Source organism: Geotrypetes seraphini, chromosome 2 (genome assembly GCF_902459505.1).
Source record: "Geotrypetes seraphini chromosome 2, aGeoSer1.1, whole genome shotgun sequence".
NCBI classification, from domain to species: Eukaryota; Metazoa; Chordata; class Amphibia; order Gymnophiona; family Dermophiidae; genus Geotrypetes; species Geotrypetes seraphini.
In genome coordinates this window covers 443,884,128-443,905,474 of record NC_047085.1, presented here as the reverse complement: position 1 = coordinate 443,905,474, position 21,347 = coordinate 443,884,128, and the positions used below count along the sequence as shown (strand labels likewise).

Below are 21,347 nucleotides of genomic sequence, written 5' to 3'. Positions count from 1 at the left end.
CCAGTCCTAGTACAGATCCCTGCGGCACTCCATTGTTTACTCTCTTCCATTGAGAAAAATGACCATTTAACCCTACCCTGTTTTCTATCTGATAACCAATTCCTAATCCACAACTGAACTTTGCCTCCTATCCCATGACTTTCTCAGGAGTCTCTCATGAGGAACATTGTCAAAAGCTTTCTGAAAATCTAGATACACTATATCAACTGACTCACCTTTATCCACGTGTGTATTCACACCTTCAAAGAAGTCAAGCAAATTGATAAGGCAAGATCTTCCTTGGCTGAACCCATGCTCACTCTGTTTCATTAAATCATGTTTGTCTATGTGTTCCACAATTTTATTTTTTATAATTATTTCTACCATTTTGCCTAGCACTGAAGTCAGGCTTACCGGTCTATAATTTCCCGGATCTCCCCAGGAACCCTTTTTAAAAATCGGTGCAACATTGGCCACCCTCCAATCTTAGATACTACAGATGATTTTAGTGACAGGTTACAGATCACCAATAGCAGTTCAGCAATTTCATGTTTGAGCTCCTTTAGTACCCTGGGATGTATACCATCCAGTCCAGGTGATTTATCACTCTTTAACTTGTCGATTTGGCTTAGTATATCTTCCAGATTCACAGAGATTTCTTTCAGTTCAGTAACCAAGGTGCAAAATCTATATATATCGCGTATCAACAAGGGATCAAAAAGGAAAAAGAACAAAGAACCGGCGTGGCTCACTGTAGAGGTAAAGGAAGCGATCAGAGACAAGAAAACTTCATTTAAGGAATGGAAAAGGTCAAAAACGGACGAAAACTGGATCAAGCACAAACAACATCAATGTAGGTGCCATAAGGCGACTACGAGAAAAAATAGTCAAGGAGGCGAAGAACTTCAAGCCATTCTTTCGATTTATTAAAGGGAAACGACTCGCGAAGGAAGAAGTGGGACCATTGGATGACCATGGAATAAAGGGAGCGCTAAAGGAGGACAAAGCAATCGCCGACAAACTGAACACATTTTTTGCAACTGTATTTACCGAAGAAGATTTACACAGCATACCGGAACCCATCAGGCTATATGCTGGAAACGAAGATGGAAAGCTGACAGGATTGACGGTCAGTCTAGAGGAGGTGTGTAGGCAGATTGATAGGCTTAAAAGAGATAAATCCCCTGGACCGGATGGCATCCATCCGAGGGTCATCAAGGAACTGAAAGGGACCATAGCTGAACTGCTTCAACTAATAGCCAATCTGTCGATGAAATCGGGAAAGATTCCAGAAGACTGGAAGGTGGCGAATGTTACGGCAATCTTCAAGAAAGGTTCGAGGGGAGATCCGTGAAACTACAGACCGGTGAGTCTGACCTCGGTACTGGGAAAGATGGTAGAGTCACTGATAAAGGACCGCATCATTGATCACCTTGATGGACATGGGCTGATGAGGACCAGTCAGCACAGTTTTAGCAAAGGCAGATCGTGTTTGATGAACTTGCTGCACTTCTTTGAGGGAGTAAACAGCTAGATAGACAAGGGCGACCCAGTCGACATTGTATATCTGGATTTTCAGAAGACATTTGACAAGGTTCCACATGAATGACTACTTCAGAAAATTGTGAGCCATGGAATCGAGGGTGAAATACTCATGTGGATTAAAAACTGGCTGGAGCATAGGAAACAGAGAATGGGGGTAAATGGACAATACTCGGACTGGAAGAGCATTACCAGTGAGGTGCCACAGGGCTCGGTGCTTGGACCCGTGCTCTTCAACATCTTTATAAACGATCTGGATATAGGTACGATGAGTGAGGTGATTAAATTTGCGGACAATACGAAGTTATTCAGATTAGTGAAGACACAGGGGAATCGCGAAGATCTGTAACATGACATAATCAGGCTCGAGGAATGGGCATCAACATGGCAGATGAGGTTCAATGTGATTAAGTGTAAAGTGACGCATGTAGGTAACAAAAATCTCATGCACGAATACAGGATGTCTGGGGCGGTATTTAGAGAGACCTCCCAGGAAAGAGACTTGGGAGTTATGATCAATAAGTCAATGAAGCCATCCACGCAACGTGTGGCAGCAGCGAAAAGGGTGAACAGAATGCTAGGAATGATAAAGAAGGGGATCTCAAACAGATCGGAGAAGGTTATCATGCCGCTGTACCGGGCCATGGTGCGCCCTCACCTGGAGTACTGCGTCCAGCACTGGTCGCCGTACATGAAGAAGGACATGGTACTATTCGAAAGGGTCCAGAGAAGAGCAACTAAGATGGTTAAGGGGCTGGAGGAGTTGCCGTACAGTGAAAGATTAGAGAAACTGGGCCTTTTCTCCCTCAAACAGAGGAGATTGAGAGGGGACATGATCAAAATATCAAGGTACTGAAGAGAATAGACTTAGTAGATAAGGACAGGTTGTTCACCCTCTCCAAGGTAGTGAGAATGAGAGGGCACTCTCTAAAATTGAAAGGGGATAGATTCCGTACGAACGTAAGGAAGTTCCTCTTCACCCAGAGAGTGGTAGAAAATTGGAACGATCTTCCGGAGTCTGTCATAGGGGAAAACACCCTCCAGGGATTCAAGACAAAATTAGACAAGTTCATAATGAACAAGGACGTACGCTGGTAGGACTATTTTCAGTTAGGGTGCTGGTCTTTGACCAGAGTGCCGCCGCTTGAGCAGACTGCTGGGCATGATGGACTACTGGTCTGACCCAGCAGCGGCAATTCTTATGATCTTATGTTCCACATCATCACCCTTGAATACCATTTCCAGTTCTGGTAGATCTCTTACATCTTCTTCTGTAAAGATTGAAGCAACGAATTCATTTGTTCTCTCCACTATGGTCTTATCCTTCCTGAGTGCCCCTTTTGCTCCTTGATCATCCAACGGTCCCATGGATTCCCTCCCAGGTTTTGTACTTCTGATGTACCTAAAGAAATTATGAGTTTTTGCCTCTTTGGCAAGTTTCTCTTTATATTCTTTCTTAGCTTTCTTTAGCAATGCTCTTTACATCTACCTTGCCACTGCTTGTGTCTCTTCTTATTTTCTTTATTCAGATCCTTTTTCCATTCTTTAAAGGATGGTTTTTTGGCTCTAATAGCCTCTTTCACTTCACTTTTTAACCATGCCAGCTCTCGTTTCCTTTCTTTCCACCTTTGCTAATACGTGGGATACATCTAGTCAGGGCTTTTTAAATAACATTCACTCCTGATTTATAGTCCTAATCTTTGCAATTGATTCTTTTAGCTTCTTTTAAACCATTTTCCTCATTTTATTATAGTCTCCCTTTCGAAAATTAAATGCCTCTACAGCAGATTTCTTTTACAGTGTCACTCCAGGAATCGGCTCAAATTTGATCGCGTTATGATCACTGTTTCCAAGCAGGCCAAACATCGTTAACTCCTTTAATATGCCTTGCATTTCACTAAGGACCAAATCTAAAATAGCTCCCCCTCTTGTTCTCAGACAAGTTGCTCCAAGAAGCAGTCATTTTTGATGTCTAGGAATTTTACATGCCTAGCACTCCCTGATGTAACATTAAACCAGTCAATATTGGGATAATTGAAATCATCCATTATAATACTGTTGCCCAATTCTCCAGCTTTCCTAATCTCTGAAAACATTTCTTCATGTTTCTGCTCATTTTGACCCAGGGGACGGTAGTATAACCCTACCTTTATATTCCTTCCCTTCACATATGGAATTTCTATCCATATGGATTCCACACTGCTATCTATATCATGCAGAATGTTTATTTTATTTGATTCAATTCCCTCTTTAACATATAGCGCAACCCTCCACCATCAGGAATCTTAAAGCTAAAGGATATAGAAGAAATTTGGTCAGCAAAAAGAATACTGAGAATGAAACCAATATCTGTGTCAAGTTGGTTCAAAAAAGGAAAAGTTTGTTTAGCATTCTATATCACTTTCTTGCTATTAAGCATTCAGGGCCAAATTCTATAAATGGTGACCCAGGACACAAGTTTTCTAAAAAACAAAACAAAAAAAACAACCTGAGGCAGGCCACCTATACTGTAGGCATCTGTCATGGGTGCAGGAAGGCACCTAGGGATGCTTAAGCTTGCCCAAGGCTGGACGTGGTTTCATGTGGAAGCGGCCCTAGGCATCTCCTTAGGGCCATGATAGGCATCTGAAATGTAGACCATTGAAATGCTGGCCTACATTTCAAATAGAAGCGGCTGCTTAACTGATCGCAGCAAGGAACTCTCCTTGCCGCAATCAGCTGAGTGGTCAGAGCAGGGAACCACTGAACCCCCACCACAAATCGGCCAGCAGAAGGCATGCCCAATCCCCCTGCCACAAACCCTGAAACAACCTCTGGCAGGAGGAGAGCCCAATTCCTCCTGCTGCCACCCCCAAACCCCTCCTTGAAGTCCCTAGCAGGAGGGATGTCCATTCCCTCCTGCCCAAACCCCCAAAACACTCCCCCAACCGTGATAGTCAGAAGGGATGCCCACTCCTTCCTTCCAAAACCCCTGAACCCCCCCAACCACACCCTCCTACTAACAGGCCACCCCCAGAACACAATCCCACCCTCGCAAAGCAGAACCCCCCCCGGCACCCCACAGAACAGAGCCCCCCCCCGGCACCCCAATCCCCGATATCTTTTGAAGTATCGACAGCCAAAGAGATGCCTACACTTCTGGCCAGCAGGCCCGCCTCTTCAGAAGGGCGGGCCATCACCTTCCCTGTGTATTCTGGGATGCACCAGGGAGGGGCCTAAGGTTCTGATTGGTCCAGGGCCCTGCCCATAGGAGGGGCTTTAGGCACTTGGGCCAACCGGAGTTTTAGGCCTCCTCCTTCCCAGTGAATTCTGGGATGTACTGGGAAGGAGAAGGCCCACGATTCTGAAGAGGTGGGCCTGCTGGCCAGAGGTGTAGGCATCCCTCCGGCCGGCAGTACTCTTAAGGGTATGGGGGTGGGGTGCCAGGGTGGGGACTCTGTTCTGTGGGGGTGCTGGGATGGGGGTTCTACTTTGCAAGTGTGTCAAGGTGGGGGATTATGCTCTGGGGGTTAGCCTATTGGCAGGATTGAGTGGGCATCCCTCCTGCTGGGGTCTTCGAGGAGGGTTTGGGGGCTAGTGACAGGAGGAATTGGGCACTTCTTCTGCTGCGGACGGTGTTGGGAGGGGCTGTACTGCTGCCACTGATCACGGCAAGGAGATTCCCTTGCCACAATCAGCTCAGCGACAACGCAATTCTCTAACCTGCGCCTGACATGGACGCCGGTTAGAGAATCGGGGTTTTTAGTCGGGGTTAGGCGTCTGTCCATTAGGACAGATGCGATTCTGTATAGGACACCCGATCATAAAAACCGATTGCTCTAGACCTGTCTGTAACTATGTCTACTCCCTCCTGCCACCAAGGATCTCCCCCCCTTAAAAAAAAAGCAAGAGGAATGCCTACTCCCTCGTGCTACTGGAGGTCCCCCTCCTCCATACCTTTTAAAAGTTGGGAGCAGGAGGTGTGCACAGTTCCTCCTGCCGCCGCTGACAATGCTGGGCCTTAGGCCCTTCCCCATGCATCATGATGCAAGGGGAGGGGCCTATGACCCTGATTGACTCAGGCGTTTCAGGGCCCTCCCTTGGGAAGGGCCTGAGGCGTCTGAGCCAATCAGGGACTTCCTTAGGCTCCTTTCTCTATCCTGGATACAGGCTCCTCCCCCTTGTATCCGGGATAGAGGAAGGAGCCTAAGGAAGTCCCTGATTGTCCAGTGCACCGGGGACATCATCAATGATGCGACAGGGAAGGCTGCGAAGCAGCCTGTTCAGTGCTGCTGCTGCCGCCACTGTTTTGGAGGCTTTGGAGTTGGAGGTATGTCAGGCTCATGGTGGGAGGTCAGTGGGGTTCTGCTGCATAGAGGGATGGGAGGGAGGGATAGAAAGATGCTACAGAGGGAAGGGCCGTTCAGAGCGCTGCCGCTCTTTTTGGGGGCCTCGGAGCTGCTGCACAAAGGGATGGGTGTGAAGTGAGGAAAGATGCTGTATAAAGGGTGGGGGGAGAGAAAGGAAAGAGGAAGAATTGGGGTGGGGTAGATGATTGGCAGATTGGGCAGTGTCAGGGTGGCTTCGGGGGTTGAGCTTAACTAGGGCTTATTTTTGGGGTAGGGCTTATATTAACAACCATCTTTAAAAATCATGCTAGGGCTTATTTTGGGGGAAACACGGTAGCTAATAGAGATTAGCTAATTACTTTTTTAGCCATTTAATTGGTTCAAGTACCTATAAATCAAAGATCAGGCCAGGGTTGGGAGGGAAGGAATTAGTCTAAATTGAAGCTGCCTGTGCCTATTACCTGTGCTTTATACTGATACTATAGCAATTTTAAAATAGTCCCTTGAAATGGTAGCCTATGTACACTAACAGAGACTTCCTATGCTAAGAAAAAAAATATATCCCTAAAACAGACTGCATGGGGTTCATCTCTGCTGCACCAGGATCATCTTTTGTTGCCTCTCTGCATTGCAACTTGCAGACTGCTTCAGGACTAGAGAATTTGGAGGGCAGGGGGAGGCTTTGAGTTGATATAGTTATTGTTTTTGGTCAAAAGGCTAGAGTGAAACTTGGATTAGTCAAAACTGAATATTGTATTCTCTCTAATAATCATCTGGACAAGTGTTAGAAACACCAGGTCTTCTGAAGTCTAGGGTGGGCGATTAATGGAGGTATTATTTCTCTCCTCTGGCTCTTCTCCATGTGATGACCAGTTTTCTTCATCACTCTGCTCCCATGATGACTACTATTTCTGTCCTTCATTCTGCTTCCTTTAGTAACTGGCCTTGCCACCCTCCACCCCCCTTCCCTGACCACCGGATATCTCTTCTTACCTTGTCTTGAGGTTATGGTGTTGGGCTGATGCGAGGCCTTGAGTATCTTTGCATGTTCAAGACCATGATCATTCGTGCATGCTCAAAGTCTTCACCATGTGCAGATCGTCAAGGCCCTGCAAGAAAAGAGATTTGGTCATCTTAGGGGGAGCTAGAGGGTGGAGGAGAGCAAATTCTGGGGGAATTTTGATTTGATTTTAAAAGCAAATGGTGTGGAATTTTGAGGTCCTGAAGCAGGGGTTAGGCAATTATTAGGGAATATAAGGTATATTGGTATTTTATTGAATAGTATTAAACAATGAAGATAAAACACTAAATGTCAGTAGATTAATAAATCACATTTTTGCAGTGTCAAAGTGGGAAGGAAAGAAGAGAAAGATTATAAGGATAATGGAAAATATGAAACGTCTAAAGATGAAGAGTATCTCAAGTCTTCCAGCCCAGAAAGCAAGCTTAGAGCTAATTTGACCTCCTCAATGTCTAGAAAAGGTCCGAAAAGGTGTGTGTGATTTCATCTAGCAATGTTATTTTTGTAAGGTTTTTTTTTATTTGATAGCTTTACTAAGGAAATTAAGATTTAATATAATCTTCCCTTTAAAAAAACATTCTTGGCACAGATAGAAACAAAAATTGTATTAATCTGTATTAACATGTATTTTACAAGACCTATTTATATTTTACTCCTGTATGCATTACATAAAACCAGAATATTTTCAGCCTATTTCTCAATTTCAGAAGTCAGCATAAGCGGATTATCAGACACTTTTCATTGCAAATCACAGTACATGAAAATGTTGTGTTATTGTTTTATTCTGTTACATCCTTTCCAGATTCCATGTGCTAGGCGTTCAATCCCAACCTTCAAACTGGGAGTTGCATAAATCCAACAATTTTCTGAGCACATGCTACTCCCCCCTTAGCCTGAGAGCTAGAACCATATACAGTTTCAATTTCTGCAAGCAATCTGCACAGAAGTCTTTTGCAGTTGTTCTGCTTCTTTTTCTTATTTTTTCACTTAAAGTTCACCTTTTTTCAATGGGTTCAGTGCCTTGAGACCCCTTTCTAGTGGTCCCCTGTCAGAGGAAAGGATGCAATCCCGTGGAGCCAGACTACTGTTTCACAGAGAAACTTTGGTGGATCTGTGGAACCAGCCTGCTGTGTACCACCCTTCTTGGACTTTGGGTCCATTCCCCTGGGAGTTCGCTTGCCTGCTGACTTTGTCAGGGGTTTAAGCGCCAGATAGTGTACATTGCTGGATTTCAGCTTTCATCCATTTTCCTTTAATTTTTAAAACACAAATTCCAGGCACTCAGGATTCTGATCAGATCTGTCTGAGAATATCAATATATCGTCCAAATATAATAACAGGATTTCAAATACCAAAGCACTAAAAAGAGTGTGCATGAGTCTTTGGAAACTTGCTGGCACATTACACAAGCCGAAAGGCATGTGTGTCCATTCGTAAAGACCAAACGGTGTTGTCACTGCGGTTTTTGGGATATCTTCCTTCATAGTCAATTGGAAGTACCCTGAGGTTAAGTCAAAAGATGAAAACAAATTGGCTTTTCCCAAAACATCTAAGCTTTCTTCTGTTCTGGGAAGTGGGTATGCATCTTTAATGTGATGGTGTTTAATTTTTGATATTCACAACAGAACCTTACACCTCCATCTTTCTTATGAATCACCACAGCCGGTGAAGGCCAAGGGCTCATACTCTCCTGAGGATTCCCTGAGAAACTAGATCTTGGATATGACTTGAATTGTTGGAAAATATGTGGCGAAACCCTCCAGTAGGGTTGTTTAATAGGATTTGCATCTCCAGTGTTGGATAACATTAGAATAACTAATATCTAGAGCAGGGGTGCCCACACTTTTTGGGCTTGCGAGCTACTTTTAAAATGACCAAGTCAAAATGATCTACCAACAATAAAAAATTTTTAAAAACCCCACAAAGCACACTGAAAGGCAGAGAAAATGTTAATTATCATTCATATTCCGGGGTTTTTTCAAAGAGATCAAGGCAGATGACTCTATGCAATGTCATCTCAACAACAACCATACAAAAATAGACAAATATAGCCCCTCCCTTTTTACTAAACCACATAGCAGTTTTTAGCGCAGGGAGTTGCGCTGAATGCCCCACGCTGCTCTCGACGCTCATAGGCTCCCTGCGCTAAAAACCGTTATTGTGGTTTAGTAAAAGGGAGCCATAGTGCAAAATATAGACAGCAGATATAAATTCTCAAAACAGACACATTTTGATCACTAAATTGAAAATAAAATCATTTTTCCTACTTTTGTTTGATGATTTCATGAGTCTCTGGTTGCACTTTCTTCTTCTGACTTCTTCTCACTTCACTCTGGCTACACTTCTTCTGACATCTTCTGATTTCAGCCCACTCCTTCTTTCAGCCTCCTATATGCTTTCTCTCTTCCATACCTCATTCTCTCCCCCAACTTTTTCTTTCTTTCTCCCTGCCTCCTGTTCTTTCTTTCTCTCTCTCTCTCCATGCCCACTTTCTTTCTGTCTCCCTGCTTGCCCCCTTTGTTTCTTTCTCCCTGCCCTCCCCCAAGCCACTAGGTTTGCCGTCGCCACCGGGGAACAGGCCTCCAAGCCACCGCCCCCCAAGCTCTGCATGCAGAAGCCTTGCACTGACCAGCATTCTGCTCCCCTTCAATTCTGATGTCGGAGAGGAAGTTCCGGGCCAGCCAGGCAGCGATTGGCAGGCCCAGAAATTCCTCTCCGATGTAAGAATTGATGTCGGGGAGAGGAATGCTGGTCAGCGTTAGGCTTCTGCAGGCCCAAATCTCTGGATCCCCAGGGCCGAGGAAAAGAAAAGAAAAAAAGCCAGTCTTCCATGAGAGCCGTTCCAGTCTCTTTTTAGCACGACACTCAACTTCCCATTTTCAGGCTCAAGACGTCAGAGCAGCAGCAGCAGCTCCGGCATTTTTGGGCAGAGCACCTCCTGCTCCCGACCGCCTTTCTCCAGTCTGGCTTATCAATTCCGCCAGGGGCAGCCGGCGCTCAGCTCTCAAGGGTCGTGACTTCCCTAGACCTCCCTCCCGCCTTCTCCCGAAGGAAGTGACTTCATCCCCCAGTCGGAAGACGGGTTCTGGCAGTCGGGCAGGAAGGGCGCAGCAAGAATGAGTGTGCATGGGGAACCTTGGGGAGATTCCGGTGGGGAACCTTGGGGAGAGGAAGGCTGATAGGCCAGCTGATTGGAACGGCAACACGAGATCGACTGGCGTTGCCTTCCCGATCGACCGGTCGATCGCGATCGACGTGTTGGGCACCCCTGATCTAGAGACAGAAAAAACTGACTGGTACTTGTTCAATAATCCTTCTAGAGCCTGTTTCTGCCCTTCAGTTAAGGCATCCCACTCAACTTTAACAGAAATGAAATTAGAGTTTTCAGGTTGATGATCAGTGTTAGGTTCAGCATTAACCACATGTATGTGATATTCTTCTGATGGGTCAGTTTTAAACTGGTACACTTCGAGAAATGTAATTTCTTCTGGACTAATAATCTCTGCCACTGTAGCTCTTGGTGGAAGTTGAACAGTATTCCTTCCAGAATTGAACATATGCACAGATATTTTGCCTTTTCTAACATTTTTGAGTATATGGACAACTATCACTATTGAAGGCAGACTGACTGAGTTGGAACAACAGTCAGAAAAATTTTCAGTGAAACCCAATTTGTAACCCTTTCCCACAAGTATTTTTTCAGAAAGAGGTGGTATATACACTATTTTATTTCCAACAAGCTTGACAAATCACATATTTTCAATGGTTTTTCTTAATTCTTTCCTTTCTTGAACTTCAGTCCAAATTCATCGTTAAATTTTAACTTCAGAATTCTTATCAAATGAGAGCTTTAACATTGAAAAAAGGTCATGTACATCTTGCAAAATATTCATCCCAATAATTCCTGGGACAGTTTTTGACTGTCTGAGAATATCAATATATCAGCCAAATATAATAACAGGATTTCAAACTAAAAAGCACTAAAAAGAGGTTGCATGAGTCTTTGGAAACTTGCTGGTGCATTTCAACCTTAGTGCTGCCTTTGACACTATTGATCATCAGCTCCTACTGGATAGACTCGCTGACCATGGAATCATGGACTCAGCTCTGCAGTGGTTCACCCCTTTCCAACATCAGATAACACAAACTGTGCTACTAGGCACGGCCAAGTCAAATCCCAAACTCATTAAATATGGAATTCCCCCGGGTACTTTACTGTCTCCACTCCTCTTCAACCTGTACATCAAATGAGTCATTGACATTGCTCACAAATACAACATCAAAATTCACTCCTATGCTGATGACATGCAGCTAATGCTCCTGCTAGTTGAAGATCAGTCCGCCCAACTTGCTAGCCTTCAACACTGTCTCTCTGACATGAAGAACTGGATGATAAGCAACAAACTCCAGCTGATCACCTCTAAGACTGAACTTCTTTGGATCAGAAAGAACACTAATTTCATCCACCAACATTATCCTGGGAATCCACCTTCCTAACAGCAAAGGACCAGGCACACAGCCTTGGAGTGATACTGGATGGCCACCTGCCTCTGCCCATGTCTTACAGGTGGACTACTTATGCCATCTGCAAAGGGTCAAACCTTACCTCTCAAAACCAGACTTAGCCCAGCTCCTCTATGCCTATGTGCTCTCTAGGATGGACTGCTGCAACTCCCTATTCAATGGAATTGCCACAAAGGACCAAAAATGCCTCCAATGGGTCCAGAACTCAGAAATTCACCTCCTATACAACTTCAACTTCCGTGACCCCATCACACCAACACCCCACGCAGCCCACTGGCTACCTGCCAACAAGTACAGTGCCTTCAAGGCCCTTGTAATGACTCACAAAAGATTCCACCACAAAACCCCCTCCTACATAGCATCCAAGCTGCGCCCTTACACCCCCAATTGCTCCCTCTGCTCAGAAACAGAGAGATGACTCAGCATTTCCCCAGGAAGATCTCTGCAAATGGAAACCACACGCAAACGATCCTACAGCCATTTACTCCCTCGGCTATGGAACCAGTTGCCCGCACAGATAAGGTCACTGGAATCGCTGATGACCTTCCAAAGAGCAGTGAAGACCTTCCTCTTCTGCTAAATTTGCCATTAGCAGACAGACTACTTCATTAAGCTCCTTGTTTGTATTCTAATCTAATCTTCTATTTGTGCATTGCGCATACCTATACAGGCTCAAGGCGACTTACAGGGGGAAGTGAGAGAGGGAGATGTCAGGAGGAAGGGGAAGGGGAGGGAGGAGATGAGGCTAGAAGGAGAGAGTGGGATTTGGAAGAGAAAGAAGGATAACGGGAGATTAGGTGTCGAAGAGGTGGGTTTTCTTTTTTTTTCCGGAATATGATGTAGTAGCTGAGTTCTGCTTTGGTTGTTTCAGTTAGGTCATTCCAGATTTGTACTCCTAGAAAGGTAAGCATGGAGTGGAAAACTCGTTTGTACTGAAGATCTTTTATGGAAGGGAGGTTTAGTAGTAACCTGTCAAGAGTTCTGTGAGAGGTGGATGGATGAGAGGAGCTGAGTTTCCATGGAGAATGTGGTGGATGATGCATGATATTTTGAATGTAATTTGTGATGGGATGGGTAGCCAGTGTAGTTGTTTGTTGAAGTCTGAGACCCAGTCTTATTGTCATAGATGGAAGATTAGTCTTTCAGCAGTTTTTGGATGAGTTGTATTTTGTGGACTAAGGTGGAATTGATGCCCATGTAGGTGGAGTTGCAGTAGTCTAGTTGTGGTAATATCATCAGTTGTACAATCTGGGCAAAGTCATGTCCTAAAATGTACTCTGTAAATGTCCTATTGTAATCTGTTCTGAGCTTCCAAGAGGATGGGATAGAAATTGAAATAAATAAATAATTTGACATCTGCTTCAATACATCCCTTTATAGAAATGCTTAACCCATTAGCTGCTGTTAATTTTATCCAGTTAAAGTGTTATGTATATTGGATCCAGGGTCCAATATACATAAGGTTTTTACCCACAAATTGTTGCTTCAATAATTGAACTTTGCCCAATTACATCACGATTGATTTTCTTCCACATGACCTCTGCCTGCTGCATTCGCTGAATTGTTTTCACTAGGAGTCTTTTCTTACAGACCTAGTTTCTGATGTTGCCAGACTTTTAGTTATACCTGATGGACCTTCTTCAGGATCATCTCTTCTTCCCATTACTCTACTCTCAGAAGTCTTTTTCCTTTCATTTAAGAATCTCAACTGTAATAATCCAGTTCATTACACTTAAAACATATTACTTTAGCCCTGTTCCTTCTTACTTTCTCAGCTGGAGGTCTCTGGAAACTGAAATCTGGTGTGGATTCCTGTCAAAAATTGTCTTCCAGATGTCTCTCCAGCCTTTCAAGAGTCTTGACTACATTCGATAATGCTGAAGCTACTGTGCTGCTTTGTTTTTCACTATGTGAGGCTCCAGTCACATGCACATTTACCTCTGGACAACCGCAATCTCTTCCTCTCCTCTGTTGAAGAACCTTGGCAGCAGACTCCTCTAATACTGACCCTTGATTCTCTTCTGCCAATTTGACTGCAGCCTGTAGCAAATTAGAGAAAACTACTTCAGGTACCTCTTCAATACACTGTTTCAGCTCTCTACACAAATCCACTGCTCTCAGATCATTCGCAAATCTTTCTTTTAGGATCTTTTCTGTGTTAATTTATTCAATTTTCTATACCAGCTGAACGCCTCTAAGGCTGAACTTCTAGAATGGTTTACATTAATTTATTCAGATGTTCAAGCATTTTTCCCTGTCTGTCCTGGTGGGCTCACTACAGGCCAGTAAGCCTAAATTCAGTTATTGGAAAAATAATGGAAACGTTGCAGAAAGAAAGAATATTGAAATTCTGGCCTGTAGTGAGCCCACCAGGACAGGAATTTAGGCTTACTGGTTAAAGCTAGTCAGCACCCATGCTGATCCTTGTGACCCAGGGCAAGCCAGAAACCCAGAGCTTTGCCTGATACTATGCTTAGGTTCCATCTACTGGAGTCTTCATCAAAGCTCACTCCAGCCATCTAAACCATCCTAGCCGTCAAAGCCCTCCCTAGCTCACCCTCAACTGAATGGCCATATATGGGACACAGATCGTGCAAGTCTGCCAAGTTCTTCAATATATACCCATTATTTTCTGATTAGAGATCCTCTGTGTTCATCCCATGCTTTTTTGAACTCTATCACCATTTTCCTCTCCACAACTTCCCTTGGGAATGCATGCATTCCAGGCATCAACTATCTTCTCTGTAAAGAAGAATTTCATAAACCCACCCTCAAATTATGCCCTTTGGTTTTACCATTTTCCTTTATCTGGAAAAGATTTTATTCTATGTTAATATCTTTCAAGTATTTGAACATCTAAATCATATCTCTCCTGTCCCTCCTTTCCTCTGGGGTATACATATTTAGGGCTTCAGTCTCTCCTCATACGTCTTTTGGTGCAAACCTCTTACCATCTTCATCACCTTTCTTTGGACTGCTTCAAGTCTTCTTATGTCATTTACCAGATAAGGTCTCCAAAATTGAACACAATACTCCAAGTGGGGCCTCACCAACATCCTGTACAGGGGCATTAACACTTTCTTTCTTTTACTGGTTATGCCTCTCTCTCTACAGATTAGCATCCTTCTGGCAATAGCCACTTGCTTGTCACACTATTTCTTTGCCTTTAGATCTTCGGACATGATCACCCCAAGGTCTCTCTCCCCATCTGTGCATATCAGCCTCTCACCTCCCAGCACACAAGGCTCATTCTGATTTCTAATCACCAAATGCATTACTCTGCACTTCATTGAATTTTAGTTGCCAGATATTAGAGCATTCCTCTAACTTTTGCAGATCCTTTTTCATGTTTTCCACTCCCTTCTTGGTATCTACTTTGTTACAAATCTTGGTATCATCCGCAAAAAGGCAAACCTTTCCTTTTAACCCCTTGACAATGTCGCTTACAAACTTATTGAACAGGATCAGCCCCAGCACCCATCCTTGAGGGACTCCACTACTAATCTTTCCTTCCTCCTAACAAATTCCATTAACCATCACCCTCTAGCATCTGTCCGTCAACCAGTTTCTAATCCAGTACACCACTTTGGGTCCTAACTTCAGCCCATCAAGCCTTCTATGAGGAACCATGTCAAAGGCTTTGCTGAAATCTAAGTACATTACATATAGCATCTGTCCTTGATCCAATTCTCTGATCACCCAATCAAAAAATTGGCATGATTTACCTTTAGTAAAACCATGTTGCTTCGGATCCTGTAACCCATTAAATTCTAGGAATTTCAATATTCTTTCTTTCTGCAACGTTTCCATTATTTTTCCAATAACTGAATTTAGGCTTACTGGCCTGTAGTGAGCCCACCAGGACAGGAATTTAGGCTTACTGGTTAAAGCTATAGCCTCAGCACCCATGCTCTCCCTCTTCCAGTATAGGAATTGTCTCGAGCTATTATATTTGTTAGCTTGTCTTGTAAAGCATATGCTTAATCTCTGATAGATTCTTTATAGAACTGTTTATGGTCATAGAATTCTTTTAATCTTTCAGTGATAGGTACTTAATCCTCATGCCTGGATCAGCAGTTCAAAGATGTCTTATAAAGTGCTTGAGTCAGTGACTAACAGAAATTTAATCATTTCCTTTGCCTGTCCTTTCAAATAATCTTTCACAATTTCTAACTGATCTTCAGGAGAAATCCTTAAAATTTTTAGAGCAGCTTTAGTCTGTTTTATCCATTCATCCACAATTGGATCTCCCTGTTTCACTGGTGCACCTGAAAAATCTGGAATTTTTTTTTTTATCTCTGGGTATGTTTAAAGTTGCAACTTGTGTCAGAGTCACTGAATTTGAGCTCACCTCAGGCACTCGTACAGTCTCCTGTGTTTTTTTAAAGCTAATCGGCCTATAACTTTCCATGGCTGTGTCAAAAGCATTCTGCTCCTGGAATAGTGATTCTTGAATCCTTAGCTTCTTTTAAAGCTTCTAGTTGTGCTTTCAGCTCTTCCATCTTATCTTCAGGGACTAGACCTAGACCAGCGATCAAGTATTGTGCATAACCTACAAAAAGCTCAATTTAAGAATTTGAATTCCAATTTGGGACTTAAAAATTCGAATCCTATCACCGTGACACAAAAAATGTAAAACCCCCTAGTGGTGATGTGATGCAATTATGTTGCAATTTAATTATTACAACTAAATGTATGAGATGTTATAATCACGGTCAAATGATTCAATAGTTTTCCCTTTCAATTCACACCAACACAGAGGTTAAACATTTAAATATTTGTATATTTGTTGCAACTAAAAAACCCCAATAACAATTGAGGGTGAAAGAAAACTACCGTATTTTTTTGCTCCTTAAGACGCACCTTTTTCCCCGCAAAAAGTGAGTGGAAATAAGAGTGCATCTTATGGAGCGAATACCCCCCCAGTACCTTTCTGCAATTCCGGCAGTCCAGCGCTGCATCAGCAGGCTCCCCCTGCTGAATGGCCACCCTAGTCCCCATCTGCCATGGCAGCGAGAGGCAGGCGCGAGCCCTGTGCGCCTGCCTGGTCCCGGACCACCACCCGAATGGCTGCGAGTCTCGTGAGAACTGATGGCAGCCACCCAGGCAGCAGCGTGGGACCAGGCAGGCACGCTTGAGGCTCGCGCCTGCCTCTTACTGCTGTGGCAGATGGGGACTCGGGCAGCCATCCAGCGGGGGAGCCTGCCAATGCAGCGCTGGACTGCAGGGATTGCAGAAAGGTACCGGAGGGGGCCCTGCCTGTCTGCAGAAAGGTACCGGGGAGGGGGCCCTTCTACCAGAATTAAATTAATCAAGAGGCTTTATATCATAAATAGAAGTTTAGGCTGGCTAATTTTTCAACTCCTGGTACAAAATATTTCCTTTGGAGGTGTCACTTGGCTGAAGAGATCATCACTTGTTTAAATTTAGAACAAATGTAGAGCTGAGGCAAGAGGCCTTGTGCTGGACATGTAAAAGAGGAAATAAAAATGTAAAGGTATCAGAGATGTGCATTTTCCAGAGCTGAGCAGGAAACAGAAAGACTTCCCTGCCTGCCTTGTCCCTACCTACCTGCCAGCCACTAGGCCTGCCTGCCCTGTCCTGACCTACCACTAGACCACCAGAGGGGGGGACAGGATGCAGAGCCTGGCAAGGAGTGTGGGGTTGGGTGCAGAGCTTGGCAGGGAGAATTTGGTTCACAATGGTTTTTTTTCTTGTTTTCCTCCTCTAAATCTAGGGTGCGTCTTATAGAGCAAAAAATATGGTAAATCAGTATGTTCAACAATTGTTCTTATCAAATTTTGCTTAAACAAGGTAAATTAAATTTAAATATAAATGAATACCAAGGCTAATTTACCATTTATGTGTGATCAAATTTACATTGATTACACCATTATAGCTAGTGATAATATTCAAACCTCAAACAAACATGTCTTGCCTTTAAGCTTAATAACAACTTTGTTCTAAGATATCCAAAACCACAGATTAGTATTTGACTAGGTGACTCTTAAAACCAGAGAGTGTTTCTTGGTCCCAAAGTTCAATAAAATACAAAAAGTGTATATCTCTGTGCAGACAAAAATAAAATATAACCCCCCCCCCCCTTGTGTTTTCACTGGTATTGCTGCTTTCTTGCATTGAGTATCATTGAGTTGTTATGCCTTCACCTGTCTGGAACCAGCAACTCCTCTGAAGATCTAGATGTTTGCTACTATCCTATCTGTAAACAAATGAAAGGAAGCAAAACCCAAATCTCTCTGGATGAATGGAGGATAGGCCATGTATTTCTAACTACATGTGCAAAAGAACAGATAATTTTTTTTTATCCCAAACACACCCCCAGGAAAAAAAAAATGCTTCTGTTATGAAATCAGCTCACAGAATTTCAACATACACATTCACACAATATCTGAGCAACCTCAGCTTTATCTGTATATCCAAGTATCTTTGATTCAGAAATAATGAAACTCCTCAGTAATTACCTCACAATCTCTGTATCAGTAATACTAACTGGAAATAGCTCTCCACCACAGAACCTCTCAGAATTCCAAGACAAGATTGCTCTTAAAGTTTTAGACTTTCAGTTCTCAGAAGAACATTTACCTTAAAAAAAAATAGATTCAGATTCTCAAACTGGGCTCAGAAGATTTGTAATCAGAAAAGACTGCAGGAATGTACTCCAGAGAACAAACAAACAGCTAAACACTAAGTTAAATACAAAATATTTTCCTTAAACACCAATAATATTAGACAATCTGAGTTGAATCAATTGTCTTACACAGTGAAGAGGTTAAAACTATTTCCCAGTACTTAATGCTTCTTTTTAGCAACAGGAGTCACAAAAATCCAGTTTAAATTCTGAAACACGCTTTAAAAGTTACCAATTTTCCTTTGAAATTTAACTCCAAACCTAATTTAGAAATCTCCTTCATAGCCTTCTCATTACATACCTCAGCTCAACAGCTCATAATTAGATTTAATCTGCAGTATTTCTCATGAAATCAAGCATTTACAGGAAATACTATTTCAAAAATATCCATTCCTTCCAGAAACACTCAAACTCCAGAGCTGACATAGAAATAGGGGTTATCATGTTTGTGAAAACAAAAAGAGGTCACATGATGCACTCCAACCGCAGCCCTGCCCACACTCCACCATTTTCTTAGTCACCCTTCCTATCCTCTGTACCTTTTTAGTGTGTGTGTCTCTCTCTCAACCCTCTTCCCCGACAGGTGCTTCTCTCTTCTTCCAACTCCCTTCTCCTGTGGGTGCTTATTTCTTTTTTTTCTCTCTCTTCTTCCAACTCTCAATCCCCTCCTGTGGGTGTCCCTCTTTTTCCTTCCAACCTTCTTTCCTGCTGTTTCTGTCTCTCCCCTCCCATCTAGCACTAGCCTTCTCTATGCTCTTTAGCATTCTCTCCTTTCCATAATGCTTCTCTAGCCCTCCTCCCTTCCTCCATGCTGTTTCTCCCGCCCTCCTACCCCTTTCCATGTTGTTTCTCCAACCCCCTCCATGCTGTTTCTCCAGCTCCCTCCATCCATGCTGTTTCTCCAGCCCCCTCCTCTGATGCTGCTCTAGCTCCTGAGTTCCCCCACTTACCTCTTCACCGGGCCGGCCGCTATGATTGAGTATTCAACCGTCAACATTAGCAACAAGGTAAACCTGCTGCCGCCGGCCTGTCCTGGAAGCCACCTCTCTGCAAGTCTCCCCTACGCGAGAACAGGAAGCTACTGCAGAAAGACAGCTTCCAAGGTAGGCCAGCGGCAGCAGACTTACATTGTTGCTAATATCAGCTGCCCGAAGATTCAATTACAGCGGCCAGGCCTGGGAAGGAGGTAGGTAGGTGAGTCAGGAGAGCCAGCTAAACTACCACATTTTTGAAACCTGTCCAGGCACCCGGACAGTCCTTGAAACAGAGGACATCCTACATAGAAACCCTCACCCAGTAGCTCCCAACAATTTCCTCACCAATAACTTGTGCATCTTAATCATTACTTGGGGCAATGGGGGATTAAGTGATTTGCCCAGGGTCACAAGGAGCAGTGTGGAATTTGAACCCACAACCTCAGGGTGCTGAGGCTGTGGCTCTAATCGCTGCACCACAAAATCTTCAGGGTGGGTACAGATCCCAATTCCTTGGAGGTGCTGATTGTTTAATAGCCCCAAGGGGAAATGCCCAGTGGAAAAGCTAGCAAGAAGCCATGAGCATCAAAGTGTTTGAACTAGCCTAGTTAGCTGAGTACGGGCCTGGAAAGGTCCAACACAGTGTGGCAGTTGCATTCCTGTGGGCTTTAGAGAAAAGCCACTGAAAGACTGTGAGAGGGGTCAGCAGAGAGCTAAAAGCTGGACAAAGGATACAAAGTGGTTTTTGTGTTTTGGTGAAAAGACTGTTGTTTTGCCTGCCGTTGAAGTTTTTTTTAAATTTCTGCTGGCATGTGTTTGGAAACACCAGTTTGGGTGTGGCATAAAGACTTGTTTTTTGACACCTGAGTGTTTTTGCACAGTTTTTGAATTTTATTGCAGTTATTCCAAGCTACCCCATACTTCGCCTTCCACTCGGCCGAGATTTGTGTGACTTAGGGCAGTGTTTTGCAACCTTTTCATGCCAAGTACCCCCTAAGCCTAACAAATTCCAACCAAGTACCCCCACCCAAGCTCCTCAGCAGACCCACCCAAACTCTGCCCATATAAATAGTACTAATTGTAATGCAATTTCTTCCATCCATTTTTCATATACACACAATATAATCGTATTAATACAGAAGAACATAAGTAATGCCTCTGCTGGGTCAGACCAGAGGTCCATCATGCCCAGCAGTCCGCTCACACGGCGGCCCATCAGGTCCAAGACCTGTATAGTAATCCTCTATCTATACCTTTCTATCCCCTTTTCCTTCAGGAAATCATCCAAACCTTTCTTGAACCCCAAAACCGTACTCTGTCCTATCACGCCCTCTGGAAGCACATTCCAGGTATCCACCACCCTCTGGGTGAAGAAGAACTTCCTAGCATTGGTTCTGAATCTGTCCCCTTTTAATTTTTCCAAATGCCCTCTCGTTCTTGTAGTTTTCGAAAGTTTTACAAATCTGTCCCTCTCCACTTTCTCTATGCCCTTCATGATCTTGTAAGTCTCTATCATATCCCCTCTAAGTCTCCGCTTCTCCACAAAATTAAAAAAAGACAAAGCAAACTGTATGCAGAGAAAATGTTAATTATCATTTATATTCATTTTTTTTTCAAAGAGGGTTATCAAGGGTGCTTTGTTTATATAGAATGTTTACGTTGGCTGTGATATGCATGCTGGGTGTATGTTATGTGGTTTGGGGTGTTTGGTTTGGTGCTTGAGGATTGGTGAGTTTCTAAGGAAGAAGTACTATGGCTGGTCTGGTCTGGAGTTGTACCAGTCCTGGGTGATTTGGGTCTGGGATGACCTGCTGATTTTTCTTTTTACTGGACATGGACCTGTTCACTGTTGAACTTTTTCGTTAGGGAAGATTGCCTTTGTTGGATCTTTTATTGCTCTCTCTGTTCTTCTTATATGGTTACCTTGTTGTTTGTGATTCCTTGTCTGGATCATTTGCCATTTTCAATAAAAATATATTAAAAAAAAGAAAAGAAAAATAGACAAATATAGAGCAAAAAGTAGACAGCAGATGTAAATTCTCAAAACTGATACATTTTGATCCCTAAATTGAAAATAAAATCATTTTTCCTACCTTTGTTGTCTGGAGATTTCATGAGTCTCTGGTTGCACTTCCTTCTGACTGTGCATCCAATATTTTTTTTCTTTCTCTTTGCCTTCTGCATGCTTCCTCTCCTCCAGACCTCATTCCATTCCCCAACCAACATCTCTCTCTCTCTCCCTCCATGAGTCTAACTTTTTCTTCCTCTCTCCCTGCCTGCCCCCCTGCTGAAGCCTCCACCGCTGAATTCTCCCTGCCTCACTGCCCCAC

The 21,347-nt window shown here is 43.6% G+C and overlaps 1 protein-coding gene across 3 annotated transcripts in view; it reads left to right on the top strand.

Annotated features, from left to right (window-relative positions):
• ARMC4 (armadillo repeat containing 4) overlaps positions 1-21,347 on the top strand; it is a 378,797-nt gene that overhangs the window by 198,430 nt on the left and 159,020 nt on the right. For all 3 annotated transcript variants that reach the window (XM_033931435.1, XM_033931436.1, XM_033931437.1), the window contains exon 9: positions 7,192-7,341. In XM_033931435.1, coding sequence (XP_033787326.1) covers positions 7,192-7,341 — 150 coding nt within the window. The remainder of the gene's footprint in view (positions 1-7,191; positions 7,342-21,347) is intronic.